Source organism: Protopterus annectens, chromosome 3.part1 (genome assembly GCF_019279795.1).
Source record: "Protopterus annectens isolate FY-2018-M chromosome 3.part1, PAN1.0, whole genome shotgun sequence".
Taxonomy (NCBI): Eukaryota; Metazoa; Chordata; order Ceratodontiformes; family Protopteridae; genus Protopterus; species Protopterus annectens.
In genome coordinates, this window is record NC_056732.1 from 162558686 (window position 1) to 162576919 (window position 18234).

The following is an 18234-nucleotide window of genomic DNA, read 5'->3' on the forward strand; positions in this document are numbered from 1 at the left end:
CTTTCAGATCTTTGAATCAGTTAATTTTTTTGTGAAGGTAAGAAGGAAAACGTGTGTCAAAACAGACTATTTCCAAATGGTTGTCTAAGGCTATTACCTTTTATTATATTCATTATATTAAAACTGTTCCAGGCAGGGCCAAGGCCCACTGTACCAGACATCGGCTTCATCTATTCATAGGTTCATAGGTTCATACTAGGCTATCTGCCCTAGGGCATTTATAAGCCTAGCCAGAGTGTGTTAGGCTTTCGCCACCCATTATAAATTAATTTTGCTATGCCCTTTTTCGAGGTTAGTATACTGTGCCTCTGTCTACCAGTGACACAGAAGTGATACCCGGGGTAAACGTACGATCTCCCATCCACTCATCAAGATTCCTCTTGAAGAGAGTCAATGAGGGACTCTGCCTAACCTGGACTGGGATTTTATTCCAGAGTGAAGGGAGCCTCTGGGTTATGAATCTGTCCCTCCAGCATGTCCTATTTATTTCAGTGCTGAGGTTCAAGTCTCTCGAGCGCGTAGCTCGATGGGATTTGGATTTTCTGAGGTGCAGCATGTCCATTAATTCCGGGTTGGATATGGCTTTATACGTCAAGCACAGATCGCCTCTGAGCAAGCGGTATGCCACTGAGTAGAGAGCTGGAGTTTCTTTAACCGGGCAGCATATGGCATCTGTTTGAGCCCTTTGATCCTCTTGGTGAGGTACTTTTGGGGTCTTTCCAGTTGCTGCAGGTGTCTGGTAAGGTACATCCCAAAAGGGGCATTGTACTCAATTATGGGCCTGATGAGGGATGAGTAAAGAGGCACGATGACCTCCCCTGATCTAGATGTGAATCCCTTCATGATTAGGTGGGCTATATAAAATGTTTTCCTAACCACTTTGGCCACGTGGTTGTCAAATGAGAGATTGCTATCAACTTGGGTCCCCAGGTCCCTAATTACTTCTTCTGTACTTAATGGATTACCACAATTTGTGGTAATTTGTGGGCACTTTGTTTTTGCCAAAGGGGATGACTATACACTTTTTGGCATTTAGCTTGAGGCCATGGCTCTGGCACCAGTTGTCTGTTTCTATGAGGCCCTTTTGGAGGATGCTTGTGTCGGCTGGAGAGTCGATTATGGCGCCCAGTTTGCAGTCATCTGCGAACTTGTTTAGCCACAGTCCTTCCGTGTTGGCCTGTACCTCCGCGAAATATATACCGAACAAGAGAAGTCCCAGGACTGAGCCTTGTGGGATGCCACTTGTAACTGGTTTGGAGTCTGACATGGCTCCAGCCATTCTAACCATGTGGGTTCTGTCCTTGAGCCAGTTTGCAACCCATCTAGTGACATAGGGGTTTATATTTAAACTGGTGAGCTTATCTATAATGCCCGAGTGGGGTATTGTATCGAAGGCTTTTGCGAGGTCCAGATAGGCTGTGTGGACCACCTTCCCCTCGTCAATGGCCTTGGTGACTGCTTCAAAGAAATCAACCAGGTTTAAGAGGCAGGATCTGCCCTTAAAGCCGAACTGGGTAGGATCCAGTGTCTGTAGGTCCCCAATATCTTTATTTATGAGGTCCATGATGATCCTTTCCATAGCTTTGCAGACCAAGCTAGTCAGGCATATGGGGCGATAGTTTCCAGGATCCGTTGAGGCACCACCTTTGTGGAGAGGGACCACTGTTGCTGTACGCCACTCTTTGGGTACATATCCTGTAGTAAGGCTGAGACTGAACAGTAGTTTTATTTGGTTTTAGCTTCTTCTTGGAGTTCATGTAGGACGCAGCCCGGGACACCGTCTGGTATTGACTGACACTAGCTGGTTAAGTATGTGATTAAATGGATTCTGTATCTCTGTTCTACCCCTTAGGACCTAACTGTCATGACTGATAGAATTGACTGGCCTCATTTCATACCAGTTGTGAGCCATAGTTAGTGTTTCACAAGGATTAAATATCCTTTAGGATTCATATACATTTTCTCTCAAAATTGCTGTCAGAATTGTCCTTTAACTGGCCCATTCAGCTTTTTATTTTCTTTCCCAGGTCAGAAATCATATTGGAAATTGCCTTTGTCATTCTGGACATGGACAGTCCAGTCAGGTTATATTTCAAGAGAGTGCACTAGGGCAGGAAGACTGAACAGCTGTTCACTTTCATGCTGGGGAAGGAGCAAGAACTTGGGAGTAGCGAAATAAACCTTTTCTAAGGGAATTGTTGATGGCATTGTGTTTGCCATCAGACAGATTAATTGGATAACTGCCTAATGGAATACTTTGTCAACGGCTACTTCATTAGAGGCATGGTCGCTTGCAATGCTTTTCAAAAATACCTTTAGTGCAGTCTTCCTTGATGTAGCCATTTAGGCATTGGTTCACACTATCACAAAAGTGTTAATACATGGAGAATGATTTTAGGAATCTGGTCTCCTTTGGCAGTGTGGTGTTAAAGAATTCAGACTTTTGAGGTTTTGCCTTTGGCTATTCCTCAGCTTCAGCCTTCTGATGTGTTTAAATTTTTACTGCTTAGGATTGTTTTCAACAATCTCCAAATGTAGAAGGTTGCTCAAGTCAGATATAAATCAGTAGGGAAGAGACCAACCTTGAGGAGTTTGTGTAATGAAGGATTTTCTACTACATTGTATTAATTCAGTGTTGAAGAACAGATACATTGTAAGAGTAAGGCAAAGTGGAGGGATCTATTCAGAGTTTTGAATAACATTTTAGAAGCGAGGAGGACAGTGCCCAAAACTGAGGTGTTTAAAGACCATGTTAGTGAGAAGCATACTGCCCTCTTCAGCTGGAAGCAAATTAACTCTAATCTTATTTTGGCTGGGTCATTGTTTTTTTAGGTGCAAATATTTACCTGTGGAAGAGAGAATATTGTGTCAGTGTAAGCTTGACTTACTTATTGTATTAGACTGCTGGTCGTGGACCTTACAAGTCTGTAAGACTATGGTTCATGGCATGTAGCAGCATCTGCCACATGTTTTAGGGGTGCCTTGGTTCTGGCAATCTGCATTTTAGCTGCCATCTGACTTTTCCCAGACATTATGCACTGCAAATGGTCTCTAATGCAGGAGCACCCTTTAGCAAGGCTGACTGGAATTTTGTAACTGCTGTTTTCTCGGTCACCTGTTTTCTATACACATTGTTTCTTAAAAATTAATAACTGTAAAATGATATAACCTGTAATGTCTTGCATGTGTATCCTGTTGAATGCTTTCTAAGAATTGCCTCAGTTTTTGTCCGGAAACTCCTCATAGCTTATGTTAGTATAGACCTGATGACTTGTATAGCTCCACAGAAGGTAAAATGGTTGTGTAAGGTACCTATTATTGCAGAAGATCCTTGAGGATCTGTTTCTGCAAGCGTATGTTCCTTCTTGACATACTTTTGTGAATAGGATGTCCCATACTTTGTGTCTTGCCTTATGTTCCTAATTTTTTTCCTAGTTGTTTATCTGTGTTGGAGTCTTAATGGATTGTTTCTTCTGGAGTTTCTGATAGGAATAACTGAAGAGGATTGGGGACATTTCTGCCATTATTATGACAGTGGACAGTTAAGCAATGATAAACTGGCATGCCATTGAGACTAGTAGACAGCCTGCTTAGAGGAATTACAGGCTGTTTGGGTTCTGACAATTATGTTACTAAGGCTTGACAAATAAGAGGCTATCTGATTTGTAGAATTATATTTGCTAACCAGTGTGGCTATTAATTTCTCATTGTGTTTGATTTTTGTTGTGCCATACAAGATATTCAGTGATATCTGTTAAAAAAATACAATGACAGTTTTACATCACAAATGTATCCATTTGCCTTAAACAGCGTTATTCCTTGTGGACAATCACCATGAAGTCTACCTCTGGCAAGGCTGGTGGCCTACAGATAATGAAATGACAGGTTCAGCACGTATACGATGGGATACAGATAGAAAATGCTCCATGGAGACTGTGCTTCAGTACTGTAAAGGTAAGGAGAATAGATCCATTAAAATGCATACCTAAATATAGGAAGGATTGCATTTCGAAACAGACCAAAGTAAGAGGTGCTTTTGTTACAAATTAATATCTTTTAATTTGAATGCAGGTTTATGTATTTGCTTTGTTTTGCTTGCTGGAAGTCTGAAACTAGGCAAAAAAGCAATTTAACATGGAAGCCTGAGGTGAAAAGTTCCAAACACAGCTTTGAATATAGCATGGTATACATGTACAGAAGAGATAACTGTAGACTATACTTAAAAAATGATGATATACTGGCAAAACAACAAAACTAATAAACTTTAAACAGAAATGAAGGTTTGTTTTTAATGAGCACTTTAATCTGTTACAGTACAGACTTTATCAGATCCTTAGTATACTAAAAAAAAAAAAAAAGTTGAAATCAGTGTGTTAAGAATTTCAAAAGTGAATGCCTACCCAAGATTAATGATAGTGAATCAAAAAAAAAAAAAAAACAGCGTGAACAGGTTTGGCCATCTATGAGGAATGTTTTGAGCAATGCTTTATGATTGATTCTTTCACTTATTAGTTAATATATGTATTCTTTCATTATTTAATACCTACTTTATCAAGTTTGTAGCTGGAGGGTGTCTGGGTCAGAGCCTATCCTAGCACTCAGTGGATGAAAGACAAAAGAAATTAATTGTGAGTAGGAGTAAGAAGCTAGTCTGTTGCTGAACATGCAGATTCCTACAGCAAATTTGGAGGATTGCCAATTCACCTGCAGTTTGCTTTTATATGATTCATATAATTTATAAAGATGGTTATAGTTTATGCTGGATTACAGAAGTTATGTTGATGAATATATTCAGTGTATAAAGCACTTATCAACATTAAAAAAGAAACACAATAGTTGTTGGAAGAGATGGAAGATCAGGTAACATAAAAAACATGGTAGCAGTTTGCAAAGTTTAGACAAAGGAAACAAATTAAGAGAATGTAATGTGTTTAGTATGGGAGATGACACAGTATTGTTACATTATTGTAAGAAGACTGTAGAAGGAAGGTAGAGGCCCTTAGGAAGGTTTGAGGATTGAAGTGTTTAGAAGGAATTTCATTGAGAACAGAAGAGGGATGTGGGAATTAGAAGTAGGATATTTATACTTTTTAAGAAGTTATAAGAAATAGTAGTGCGGGAAATCCTGATGGAAGTAATGTGTGTGTTAGGTGGGTTGAGCAAGATAATAGGAAGGTGTTAAGTGTGTAGTTGAGGGTAGGCTAGTGTTAGACTTGGCATTAGTAAGATTAAAATAAGAAAAGCTGTGTATTCTGAGTGGTCATTAAAGCATAAGTATAAAAAAATAGATCAATTTGCTTTGAAAGTAAGATATATTTGTTAAGCTGATGGGTCAGAGAAATATACTTAGCTTTTTTTTAATTATATTCGGAATATATATATATATATATATATATATATATATATATATATATATATATATATATATATATATAAGATGGTGGGTAGGAGACCACTAGCACCTGTTATGAGCTGGTATATGCTATGTCAGTTTTGGGTGAGATGTTCTAGAGTTTAAAAATATGGTCTATGGTCATGTGCATGTAATTTACTAAGTGAAAATGTTAGGGTTTTAAGTACTGGTAGTTGCTGAGTTGAGTGGAACAAGTAATAGGACAAGTGGTGAGGGATAATTTGTGAAGTGCCTGAAGCATGTAGTGGAAGTAACTAAATAAAACAGTATGGCTTCAGGAAACAGTTTAGGATGACAGGAGAAGTTTTTAACAGAGGTTAGGACAAGAGAAATGAGGTGTAAGAGTATAGGCAGTGGCATACAATGCCTATTGTAGGGATCGCTGTTGCAGTATAAGTACATGTCCATGGGATTTAGCTGAAAGTGGACAATTTGTCCTTACAATTTCACGTTAAAGCTTTGATAGATGACTCCAGATATTGGGTTGTTATACATCTTAAAAGAGATATTTTTCTTTGTTTTTTTTTCCCCCCCTCACAAGAGGTTATTTGTCATCAGTCCCTTCTAGGCAGTGTTCATAGAATACAAAGTACCCAGTTGGGGAACTTTTTTACATTCTTTATATTGTATTATATGGAGCTGCTGTTGCCTAAGCTGGACAGAAAATGTGACATTTTGAATTGATAACAAACATATTGGGTACTTGACACCACTGGACAAATAAATGTGCATATGGAAAGCAAATACTACCTAAAACCTTCATTTACAGTGCCATTTTGCTTAGGAGAGGAGTGCCAGAAGCTATGTTTTGAGTACAGTACAATCTGTAGGAAACAAATGCTGTGATTACAGCTAGAAGCTTAGTGTGCTTGGACCATAAGAAGACTGAGACCTTGGTACATGCAGGCCATACTTGTGGAAAGCCTTTTAATAATTGTTTATAAACATGAAAACATGGAAAGATGAAACAACCCAAAAGGACTAGCAGTTAGATAAGCAGGGAATGAGAAGCCTTGGTGAACTTGCCAGTTCTGCTGACGTCTATGGATGTTGGAGTTGGTGAGGTTTCACCTCATGCATACCCAGCTCCCATACGTTATTTCTGCTGAATCATCTCCTGCCTGACTGGGATCATATGTGCTACTGCAAAAGGCTGTGCTTAGGTTTCTGAGATATCTAGGCAGAATGCTGGTTCCCTGGCACCAGCAGATGCCCACCCTCACAAATGTTGGTCATTCCCTTGTGAAATATGTTGGAACTTGAATATTCCTATTGTTATTGAGAGTGACTAAAAACTGGATCTGTGTGATGTTTAATATGTCCCTCTTTACTGAGGTATCTGTTTCATTTAGCCAAATGCCTGGGAGCCTAGCCTTTGGCCATAAGTTTGCTATCCTAATAAATGGCCTTGGACTACACAAAATATTTAGAGGAATATGTTGCTGCTTTACAGAGCACAAGCTTCCTCTGCTGCAATCCTTTGTATAAGGAGCCTCCTTCAACCAAAGAGAAGGAGGGAGTCCTTCCCATTTAGATTCAAAGCTGGAAGTGTGGATCTAGCTTATTCTTCAAAAATCAATGTCTTCCGTAGGTTATGATACAGGCAGTAGGAAAAGTATTTGGTGTGGTTCCATTAAGGTAGACCAGTACTCTATTGTTGCACATTTCATCTAGGAGGATATCTGAATTGTAGGTTGGGCCTTCTGTGCAATGAACCTTACAAGTTACTTTAAAAAGGCAAGATGACCATGCAGACTAACCCCTCCATTCATGCCTGAAGTAGTTTCTGAGCTGGTATTCAACCAGACTATCAATTTCCTACCATCTACACTAATTCACAGAATACACTGGAAATTATTTTTCATTTGTTGGATGTTAATAGGCAGCTCAGATACTACATTGCTCATATGAAGGAAATCAAGTGAAAAGCCATATTTGTCCATTTTATGTCTAAAAGCAGGCAAGACAGTTTCCAAACAAACTTCTCAAATGGCTATCCAGCTGTAATGCTTTTTGTTATGATTATAAAAGCTCCAGGGAGTTACAGTCAGGGGACGTTAAACAGCTTGCAACCACCACACCATTCTTATTCAAAAATATATCTTCTCACTGCATTTAGAAGGCCATGCCACCAGCTGGACTTTTCTGTGTGCTTTTGCCAAGCATTGCATGCTGGATCTCCAGTTTAGGAATAAGGCAGTGTTTGCTACTGTGATCTTACAAGGGCATGCTATAAATACCCTCTCCCCATGAGAGACTTACATTAGTGCTTTTTTCTTTATACTGCTGCCATGAGTCTTTTACAGGTATGCTTACTATTATGGTGAGTTACTCATGCACATATGAGGAGTTAAGTATTTGAAAGAGTAGGAGAAATAGCTGAGCTGTAGGAAAGTGAGATGATGATGATGATGAATGAATGACTTCACAGTTGAGATATACATAGTCCAATATTCTGTAGACACCTTCAAATAAAGAAGTTGTTGAGTTTGTTTTACAGAACTGTTTTGGACTATGTAAGATATGAAATGCTTGTATTTTGCTTTTGAAAAGTCTGTAAGTTTGAAATGTGTAAATTGGTATGCCATGTAGTGTCAGATTTTTAATATAGTTCAATGGAAATTTTCATTCATTTTGGTATGTTCGTACATTCATTTTGGTATGTTCATAGGTATATACTTGGCTAATGACATAAATAGAACGTGTTTATAGCACATCAGTCATTGGCAATTCTTTTGGAAAAATTCAGTGGTTTGATTGTGAAGGTCTCCAACTTCTAAGCTTATCTCTTTGGCACAGGCTAATGAAGCCCTGATTGTAACCCATGTTTCCCAATTCAAGTACTGGAAGGACCAGGTGAAAGAGGGTGGGATGTCTCTCCTGGGAAAGAGAAGTTGGTGGCTTCTGGATGGCAAGCTTGCACCCATGCAGACAGAGACATGCAAGGCAACAAATTCCAAATGACCAAGGGGACATGGGCTTGGCCTTCTCAAACTGATAATGATTGCTATTATAACCATGTGTCAGGGAGCATGCATATGTCAGGGGATGTCATAGGAGCCCCATATTGCACTGTTTATTGGGCACATACTGTTATGGCAGGTACTTGACAATTAGTTTTAGTTCACAGTTTTGACACCAGCTGTTTGTCTTGCAGCAGTTGCAGATAGCAGCATATATGGTTATCCTGAGTCATTTTTCTACTTTTATGTTATAATAGTCCAAAAAGTAGTGGCAGCATTACAGACCCTTATGTTGCACCAGCACCACTGGTAACTCCTTCTGAGCTTGAAAGGTAAACCCTTCTCCCAGTCAGCTTAGAAATGAGGGATGGCATCAATTCTTCCTGTTATTCTTCATCAGCTAATAATAGTCTCAATTATGGTTGGGGGGCTACCTTCAAAGATAGTGTAGTATGCGACTACTGAAGACCTAAAGAAAGGTTTCTCTTCATCAGCCTAAAATAGATGAAAGCAGTTAAAAGAGCCCACACAGTTTTACAGGACCATTTCACTTCAACAGTCAGTACTGTATTGAAGAAAATTCAGCAGATCTGGGAGTAGGAAAGCCAACAAAGTTTTCTGCTTTCACCAGTAAATTTTTCAGGTCAGCAGGAACTCCTAGTGGATACTGTAAACCAACAGATGCCTTTGGCCCATGATCAGCTACTGGAGGAAGTGGTATTTCAGAAGATAGTTCTCAATTAAAAGTCAGTTTTCCACTTTGTTTCCTTATTCATTATCATATTGCCTGGAAACTGGAGCCTTTTTCCTTCACTGGGCTCATATCCTAATCATCAGCAGCAACAACGTTGAACACAGCAAAGCAGCACAGCAAAACAACAGGAGTCAGCACAGGATCCAAAAGCAGCTTTATTTTCTGTCTCTCACTCTAGCGCCTCGGCCACAGTAAGCCTTCAAGGAGTAAACTAACAATACTAAAGCACACTTTATATAGTCACAAAAATCATTCAATTACATCATTAAACAATTAATCAATAAAATTTATATGCACCTACAAGCTAAATAACATTCTTCCAATTACATTCTGTATTCAAGCCTCTAGGTACTAAAGTGTCATATTTTAAAATAAAAGTAGTTTCCTTCTTTAAAAGTAATACAACTAATTCATCAGGTTCCATTTTAGCTACCTGTTGTAAAATGGTGCCTTTTAAACTCTCACTACTGGTATTGTGAAATTCACAAAAATGTATAGCTAAAGGGCTCTCCATTTTTTTATTTCTTATATCCCTCAAATGTTCTAAAAGTCTAACCTTAAACATTCTTTTCGTTTGACCGATGTAAAATTTATTGTAACCACATTTGAGGGCATAGATTACCCTGTTAGTTCTACAGTTATATGAGCCCTCCAAATCAAATTTTTTGTTATTAATTTTGAAAAAAGTTCTATGTATATATGAACAAGCTTGACATTTTCCACATGGAAAAGTACCCAAAATAGTTAACTGAATGGGTATTTTCACAATTAATTTAGAAAACCTAGTCCATACAACAAAATCTTTAATGCTTTTACCTTTTGTATAAGAAAAAATTTATTTTTTTGTCTTTAAATTCTTTAATTCATCAAAGTTGTCTAAAAATTCCCAAAAATGTAATATATTTGATTTGATCATATTACTACAAATATTATACTTAGATACTATAAATAAATTATCTACACAATTAATAGTTTTATTAGATATAAAAATATCTCTGCTTTTTTGTTTATTAGATCTATCAAATCTAAGTTTAATAATTCTATCAATATCACTTTCAACTAACTTTTTATCATAATTTCTTCTCAAAAACATCTTTTTAGTTTTATGAACCTCTTTAAAAAATATCTCATCAGTGTTACATAAACGTGACATTCTTAAGAATTCTCCATATGGTAAAGCATTGATAACATGAAAGGGATGGCAACTGTCAGCTTTCAAAAAATCATTTGGCTCTCCAAATTTTCTATGTAAGCTAGTTAAGATGGGTTGACCATCAATACCCTGTACATTCACATCTAAAAAGTTAACTGTGTTCCCACACTGTAAACCATCAAAACAAATGTTAAATCTATTTTGTTGAATGTCTTGGACAAAATTTTGTACATAATTCTTACCTCCTTCACATAAAAATATTAAGTCATCAATAAATCTATAATACAATTTAACATATTTTTGTACAAATTCATTATTATAGATACATTCCCTTTCTACAAGGCCCATGGAAATATTTGCATACATAGGTGCAAAGGGAGCACCCATTGCTGTTCCCTGCTTCTGTTGAAAAATCAAATTGTCAAAACAAAAGTAATTGTTTTCTAAACAAAATTGTGTCAAATCAAGCACATAGTGAGTTAATGACTTATCTCCCATAGTCTTATACAACGCCTGTAGGCCGTATTTATGTTGAATGTTTGTATAAAGACTCTTAACATCCAACGTGACCCAAAACATATTTTTATTCCACGTAATTGACTTTATTTTGTCCAAAAAGTCAAGAGTCTTTAATATAAGAAGGAAGACAAACTGCTTCCTTTAGCAACACTTTATGCAACACTACACCTAAATTGTGCAAAAAATATTTCCTGGCAGACACTATAGGTCTGCCTGGTGGATTTTCTGGGTCTTTGTGTATTTTAGGGAGGCAATAAAAATATGCTGGTCCAGTATCCCTTAGGCTAAATTTCCCTTTCACATCTTTGTCTAACCAAAATCCTAGGCGAAGGCCTTTGTGAATTAAATTAATATATTTAACTTTAGCTTGTTCAATGGCATCCTGATGAACTATACTATAAACTGTTGAGTCACTCAATAAATCCCAACACATTTTAAAATATTGACTATTATGCATGATTATTATTTTGTTCCCCTTGTCAGATGGCTTTATAACTAGTTCTGTCTGTTGTGAAAAATTCTTCAATTCCAGCCATTCTAATTTAGATAAATTGTATTCAACTTCATTCTTATCAAAATTATTTAAATAATATTCTAATTCAAATTCTAACATCGTGTGTAGTTTCTTAATGCCTTCATGACTAAACGGAGGCATAAAGGTGCTGTTCACCTTAACACCTGAGGTATCAATATACCTCTGTTCATAAACTTCACTATCACACGAAACAAACGACTCATCTGAGTCTGAAATAGAATACTCGGAACTTGAACCATGCACAATGTCATTCTTAGGTACTAAAACATTAAAATAGTACCACATATGAAGCTTCCTAATAAAACTATACGGCTCAATTTTACAGTCATACAGTTTCGGAAGCACCGTGGGTACAAATTTAAGACCACAATTTAGAACTGATAAGAAATGTTCAGAAATGTCAAAACCAGATAGGTTAACCACATTATTTGTTAACAAACAAAGTTCAATACCATCTGGTTCTTTTATTGTCTCTCCAAGGGCGCTGAGGCCCATTTCTGTAGTATTCCTGTTCACCAAACCCTCTTTTGCGTGATTGTGCGTAACCTGGGTTCCGAAAATGATCTGGAAAAAACTGGCGATTCGCTGGAGACGGCAGACCCGGAAATTCGTTGGTCTCTACATCATTGAGACATCTATCTAAAGTTTGATTAGGTGTATTAACGCTAGAGGTACTAGCCAGTCTATCTCTGTTATCTGGATTTTGATTGGATGTTTGAGCCACAAGGCGGGTACGTTGATTATTACGAAAAAGATACACATTGCCTTTATCAAAGTCTCTCAAGTCCCTTTGCAGTTTATGCATCCTTTGATCAATTATTTTCTTTTCTAAAATATGAACTTTGTCTTGAATATCTCTGAAACAAGCATCCAGTCTAGTGCGATCTAACACAGTAACCAAGTTATTGCACACTGCATTAATATCTTTCTTTAAATTGACAAGTTTAACATTGTCTCTTTCTATTTGAATTTTTATCCATTCCCTCGAACATTGATGTGCAGCACACTCCCATCTAGTTTGAAAAGATTTGTCTATTTGACATGAAGCATTAAATGATTCAGATGGGAATTTTATAGATCTAAGGCCTCTGGGAATGATATCTAATTCAAGATATCTAGATAAACTGTTCACATTATAATATGTTGCTGTTTCTTTATGCATTAAATTCGTAAGTTTAGAAACAATAGCCTTAACTGCAGTAGTGAAGTCCAAGGAGCGCTTACCAATATTTGCAAATGGATTGTTCGAGCGTTTGCTCCTAGTTTCTGCAAGGAAGCGCTCCCATGTTGGAATATCCACTACATTCTCAGTAACTGCAGTCCTTTCAGGACGATCATAATTACGTTCTGAATTAGTGTTGAAAAAGCCATCTAATGTCCTTTGAGAAGAACCAGGGTTTTCTTCTCTAAAAATCCTAGGAATATTTAATGCAGGATCACTGGCCATGAAAACAGCAGCAACAACGTTGAACACAGCAAAGCAGCACAGCAAAACAACAGGAGTCAGCACAGGATCCAAAAGCAGCTTTATTTTCCGTCTCTCACTCTAGCGCCTTGGCCACAGTAAGCCTTCAAGGAGTAAACTAACAATACTAAAGCACACTTTATATAGTCACAAAAATCATTCAGTTACATCATTAAACAATTAATCAATAAAATTGATATGCACCTACAAGCTAAATAACATTCTTCCAATTACATTCTGTATTCAAGCCTCTAGGTACTAAAGTGTCATATTTTAAAATAAAAGTAGTTTCCTTCTTTAAAAGTAATCTACCCACAACTAATTCATCTGGTTCCATTTTAGCTACCTGTTGTAAAATGGTGCCTTTTAAACTCTCACTACTGCTATTGTGAAATTCACAAAAATGTAAGGCTAAAGGGCTCTCCATTTATTTATTTCTTATATCCCTCAAATGTTCTAAAAGTCTAACCTTAAACATTCTAATTGACGAATTAAAGAATTTAAAGACAAAAAAATTAATTTTTTCTTATACAAAAGGCAAAAGCATTAAAGATTTTGTTGTATGGACTAGGTTTTCTAAATTGATTGTGAAAATACCCATTCAGTTAACTATTTTGGGTACTTTTCCATGTGGAAAATGTCAAGCTTGTTCATATATACATAGAACTTTTTTCAAAATTAATAACAAAAATTTTGATTTGGAGGGCTCATATAACTGTAGAACTAACAGGGTAATCTATGCCCTCAAATGTGGCTGCAATAAATTTTACATCGGTCAAACGAAAAGAAGTTTAAGGTTAGACTTTTAGAACATTTGAGGGATATAAGAAATAAAAAAATGGAGAGCCCTTTAGCCTTACATTTTTGTGAATTTCACAATAGCAGTAGTGAGAGTTTAAAAGGCACCATTTTACAACAGGTAGCTAAAATGGAACCTGATAATTAGTTGTGGGTAGATTACTTTTAAAGAAGGAAACTACTTTTATTTTAAAATATGACACTTCAGTACCTAGAGGCTTGAATACAGAATGTAATTGGATGAATGTTATTTAGCTTGTAGGTGCATATCAATTTTATTGATTAATTGTTTAATGATGTAATTGAATGATTTTTGTGACTATATAAAGTGTGCTTTAGTATTGTTAGTTTACTCCTTGAAGGCTTACTGTGGCCGAGGCGCTAGAGTGAGAGACAGAAAATAAAGCTGCTTTTGGATCCTGTGCTGACTCCTGTTGCTCATATCCTAATCATGTCTTTCATCCAGTCCCAGTGACTCAGTACTTTTGAAAGTGAAGCAGGATAAACTAGATGGCATTGCAAGTCCAACATACCAAAGTCTAAGAAACAGATGTGAAATAGGAGATGGCCCAGCACTGAGCCATAAAGTGTGCCACTGGTAACTTTTGAGCTTTCAGAAGTGGCACCTACAACTCTAGTCACTGCACATCATAGTTTTATATTCAGATTTCTTTATATGGGTATTCCATCATAGGCATTTTTTTTTAATTTGTCATATTTGGTGCAGATAAAGGCTGCCTTATCAGTACAACAGAAGTCAGAGACACAGGCAACAGCTTTAGTAATGGGGTCTTCTTCTTTTTCTTTCAGCTGCTCCCGTTAAGGGTCGCCACAGCGGATCATCTGTTTCCATTTCTTCCTGTCCTCTGCATCTTGCCCTGTCACACCAACCATCTGCATGTCCTCTCTCACCACATCCATAAACCTTATCTTAGGCCTTCCTCTTTTCCTGTTGCCTGGCAGCTTCATCCTTAGCATCTTTTCCCAATATACTCTGCATCCCTCCTCAGCACATGTCCAAACCAATGTAATCTTGCCTCTCTGGCTTTGTTTCCAAACCTTCCAACTTGGGCTGACCCTCTAATATACTTATTCCTAATCCTGTCCACCCTAGTCACACCCAGTGTAAATCTTAACATCTTTAACTCTGCCACGTCCAGCTCTGACTCCTGCCTTTTTGTCAGTGCCACTGTCTCCAACCCGTATAACGTAGCTAGTCTCATTACCCTCTTGTAGGCCTTCCCTTTCACTCTTACTGGTACTCGTCTGTCACAAATCACTCCTGACACTCTTCTCCACCCACTCCATCCTGCCTGTACTCTCTTCTTCACCTCTCTTCCACACTCACCATTACTCTGAACTGTTCATCCTAAGTATTTAAACTCATCCATCTTCACCTCTACTCCCTGCATCCTCACCATTCCTCTGTCCTCCCTCTCATTCACACACATATATTCTGTCTTAGTCCTGCTGACTTTCATTCCTCTTCTCTCTAGAGCATATCTCCACCTCTCCAGGGTCTCCTCCACTTGTTCCCTACTCTCACTACAGATCACAATGTCATCTGCAAACATCATAGTTCATGGGGACTCCTGTCTGATCTCATCTGTCAACCTATCACCATTGCAAATAAGAAAGGGCTCAGAGCTAATCCTTGATGTAATCCCACCTCCACCTTAAACGCATCCTTCACTTCCACCGCAGACCTCACCGCTGTCACACTACCCTTGTATATATCCTGTACCACTCTTACATACTTCTCTGACACTCCCGACTTCCTCATACAATACCAAAACTCCTCTCTAGGCACCCTATCATATGCTTTCTCTAAGTCCACAAAGACACAATGCAACTCCTTCTGACCTTCTCTGTACTTTTCCATCAACACTCTCAGAGCAAACTATTGCTCTTTCCTGGCATGAAACCATACTGCTGATCACTAATCATCACCTCCCTTCTTAACCTAGCTTCCACTACTCTTTCCCATAACTTCATGCTGTGACTGATCAATGTAATTCCTCTGTAGTTACTACAGCTCTGCACATCACCCTTATTCTTAAAAAGCGGTACCAAAATACTTTCTCCATGCCTCAGGCATCCTCTCACTTTCCAAGATTTCATTAAACAATCTAGTTAAAAACTGCCCTGCCATTTCACCTAAACACCTCCGTGCTTCCGCAGGTATGTCATCTGGGCCAACAGCCTTTCCATTCTTCATCGTCTTCATAGCTATCCTTACTTCCTCCTTGCTAATCCACTGCACTTCATGATTCACTATCTGCACATCAGCCAACCTTCTCTCCCTCTCATTCTCTTCAATCATCAGCCCCTCAAAGTACTCTTTCCATCTGCTCAACACACACTCCACGCTTATGAGTATGTTTCCCTCATTATCCTTTATCATCTTTACCTCCTGCACATCTTTACTAGCTCGGTCCCTCTGTCTAGCCTATTGGTACAGGTCCTTTTCTCCCTCCTTAGTGTCTGACCTTTCATACAATTCTTCGTACGCCTTATCCTTTGCCACCTCTCTCTTTGCCATGCATCTCATCTCCTTATACTCCTGTCTACTTTCTTCATCTCTCTGACTATCCCACTTCTTCTTCGCCAGCCTCTTTCTCTGTATACTCTCCTGTACTTCTTCATTCCACCACCAGGTCTCCTTGTCCTCCTTCCTCTTTCCAGATGTCACACCAAGCACCTTTCTAGCCATCTCTCTTACTAGCTCTGCTGTAGTTACCCAGCTATTCCGTAACTCTTCACTGCCACCCAGTGCCTGTCTTAACTCTTCCATGAACTGTGCCTCACAGTTACCCTTTTTAAATTTTCGCTATTTGACCCTCGGTGCTGCCCTCACACTCCTCCTCTTGATCACCAATATCATCCTACAAACCACCATCCTATGTTGCCTAACTACATTTTCCCCTGCCACCACTTTACAGTCTCCAATCTCCTTCAGACTGGCCCTTCTACATAAGCTATAATCCACCTGTGTGCATCTTCCTCCACTCTTATATGTCACCTTATGCTCCTCCCTCTTGTTAAAATACATATTCACCACAGCCATGTCCATCCTTTTCACAAAATCCACTACCATCTGACCTTCTGCATTCCTTTGCTTAACACCCTACCTACCCATCACTTCCTCATCCCCTCTGTTCCCTTCACCAACATGCCCATTGAAATCTGCTCCGATCACCACTCTCGCACTGTCAGAGGAGAATTACACTGGAATTTGTTTAGGTTGTTAAGTAACTGAAGATAATTTGCTTTTGTTAGTCTCCCTGCACAGAAGTACTTAGAGGGGAAGTTTTACCATTTTAAAGGAAAAGGGTACTAATTTATGTTTTGATTCAACAAGATAGAATGATACATATGGAGATGTGCAAGATGTGTCAGTATTAGTAAAGACTAGATCAAGCATGTTCAGGCTTCTAGTAGGATGTAGGATGATCTGTAACTGCAAAGGATGTAGATTTAATGTATAGTACTTTAGAGTAGTAGCTTTAAATGCTGTAACTCTGCAAAAATCAAAGTGTAACCCATGTTGGAGCAGTTATGAATCAGTGAAGGAATGAATAGCACCACCCAATTTACAGATGCCCTCAAACGTAAATAACCATAGGCTAAATAGTAGAGGGTCCACTTGAACACTGTGGTACACCACTGGTAACATTTAGACTTCAAGTGGGGCACCTCTAACTATATTGTTCTATCAAGTCAGCTTGTTATCTACTAACCTCAAAACATTTATAAATTATAAAAAGTAAATGTTGAACTCTTACACCTTAGAAACATAAAACATTATTTTAAAACAATAGGGAGTTTAGCGACTTGCCAGAAATAAAAGCACAGAAATAATTGTATCATGGAACTGTAATGTACAGAAGACTTGCTCTGTTTTGTGCATTGGGATATGTGATTTGTTTACATTTTTTTTTTATTGCAAAACATTTTTTTGAAAGTGTGAACTATTTATGAGCTAATTTTTTGAAGTGTTACTTCAACCCATTTGTTTAAGAAATCGCTGTAGACTAAAGTGATGCTCGTTTAACAAATGAGAACTGAAGAAGCATAATCATCATCAATGAGAACTGAATGGTGGTACAGTTATGCAAATCTAAACTGTAAGGGGAAATTATTAACTAAGCTCTCAGATGCTGACAGCATAGTGTGTATGGTAGGGCTCTCACACAGACTCACTACAGAACATTCCCCCAACTTCCATTTGAAGCCTCCCCTCTCTTAAAACAACTTTAGATGTTCTTCGTGTTTTACTGTTGCAGTCATCTCACTTGGGTTATCCTGCCAGGGATAACCCTCAGTCGGCCCGAATACCAAAGGCGCTTAGTATTTCTGTGTCAGTTACTGTCACTCCAGGACTGACATCCGGTCTTGCCGAGGAGCCCAAAGCAGAAGCAGTTCACACGAGTGCCTGTCAGCCGTTACCTGAGTTTTCATTTCCAAATTGAAGTTGAAGTCTTCTAAAGCTAAGTACCCATTGGGGATCCTTTTTTCTTGTTCTAACCAATGTCATAAAAAGTTAACCATTGTCTCACCTGTGGAAAGCAAATACCACACTGAGACTTCCATTCTTACTGCATCACCTGTTTAGGCCCAGACCATGACGTCCC

At 38.3% G+C, this 18234-nt stretch overlaps 1 protein-coding gene across 9 annotated transcripts in view; it reads left to right on the forward strand.

The window, feature by feature from the left end:
* SVIL (supervillin) overlaps positions 1-18234 on the forward strand; it is a gene marked incomplete in the record, with an annotated part of 2930183 nt that overhangs the window by 2799333 nt on the left and 112616 nt on the right. For all 9 annotated transcript variants that reach the window (XM_044066681.1, XM_044066680.1, XM_044066686.1 and 6 more), the window contains 1 exon segment: positions 3811-3954. In XM_044066681.1, coding sequence (XP_043922616.1) covers positions 3811-3954 — 144 coding nt within the window.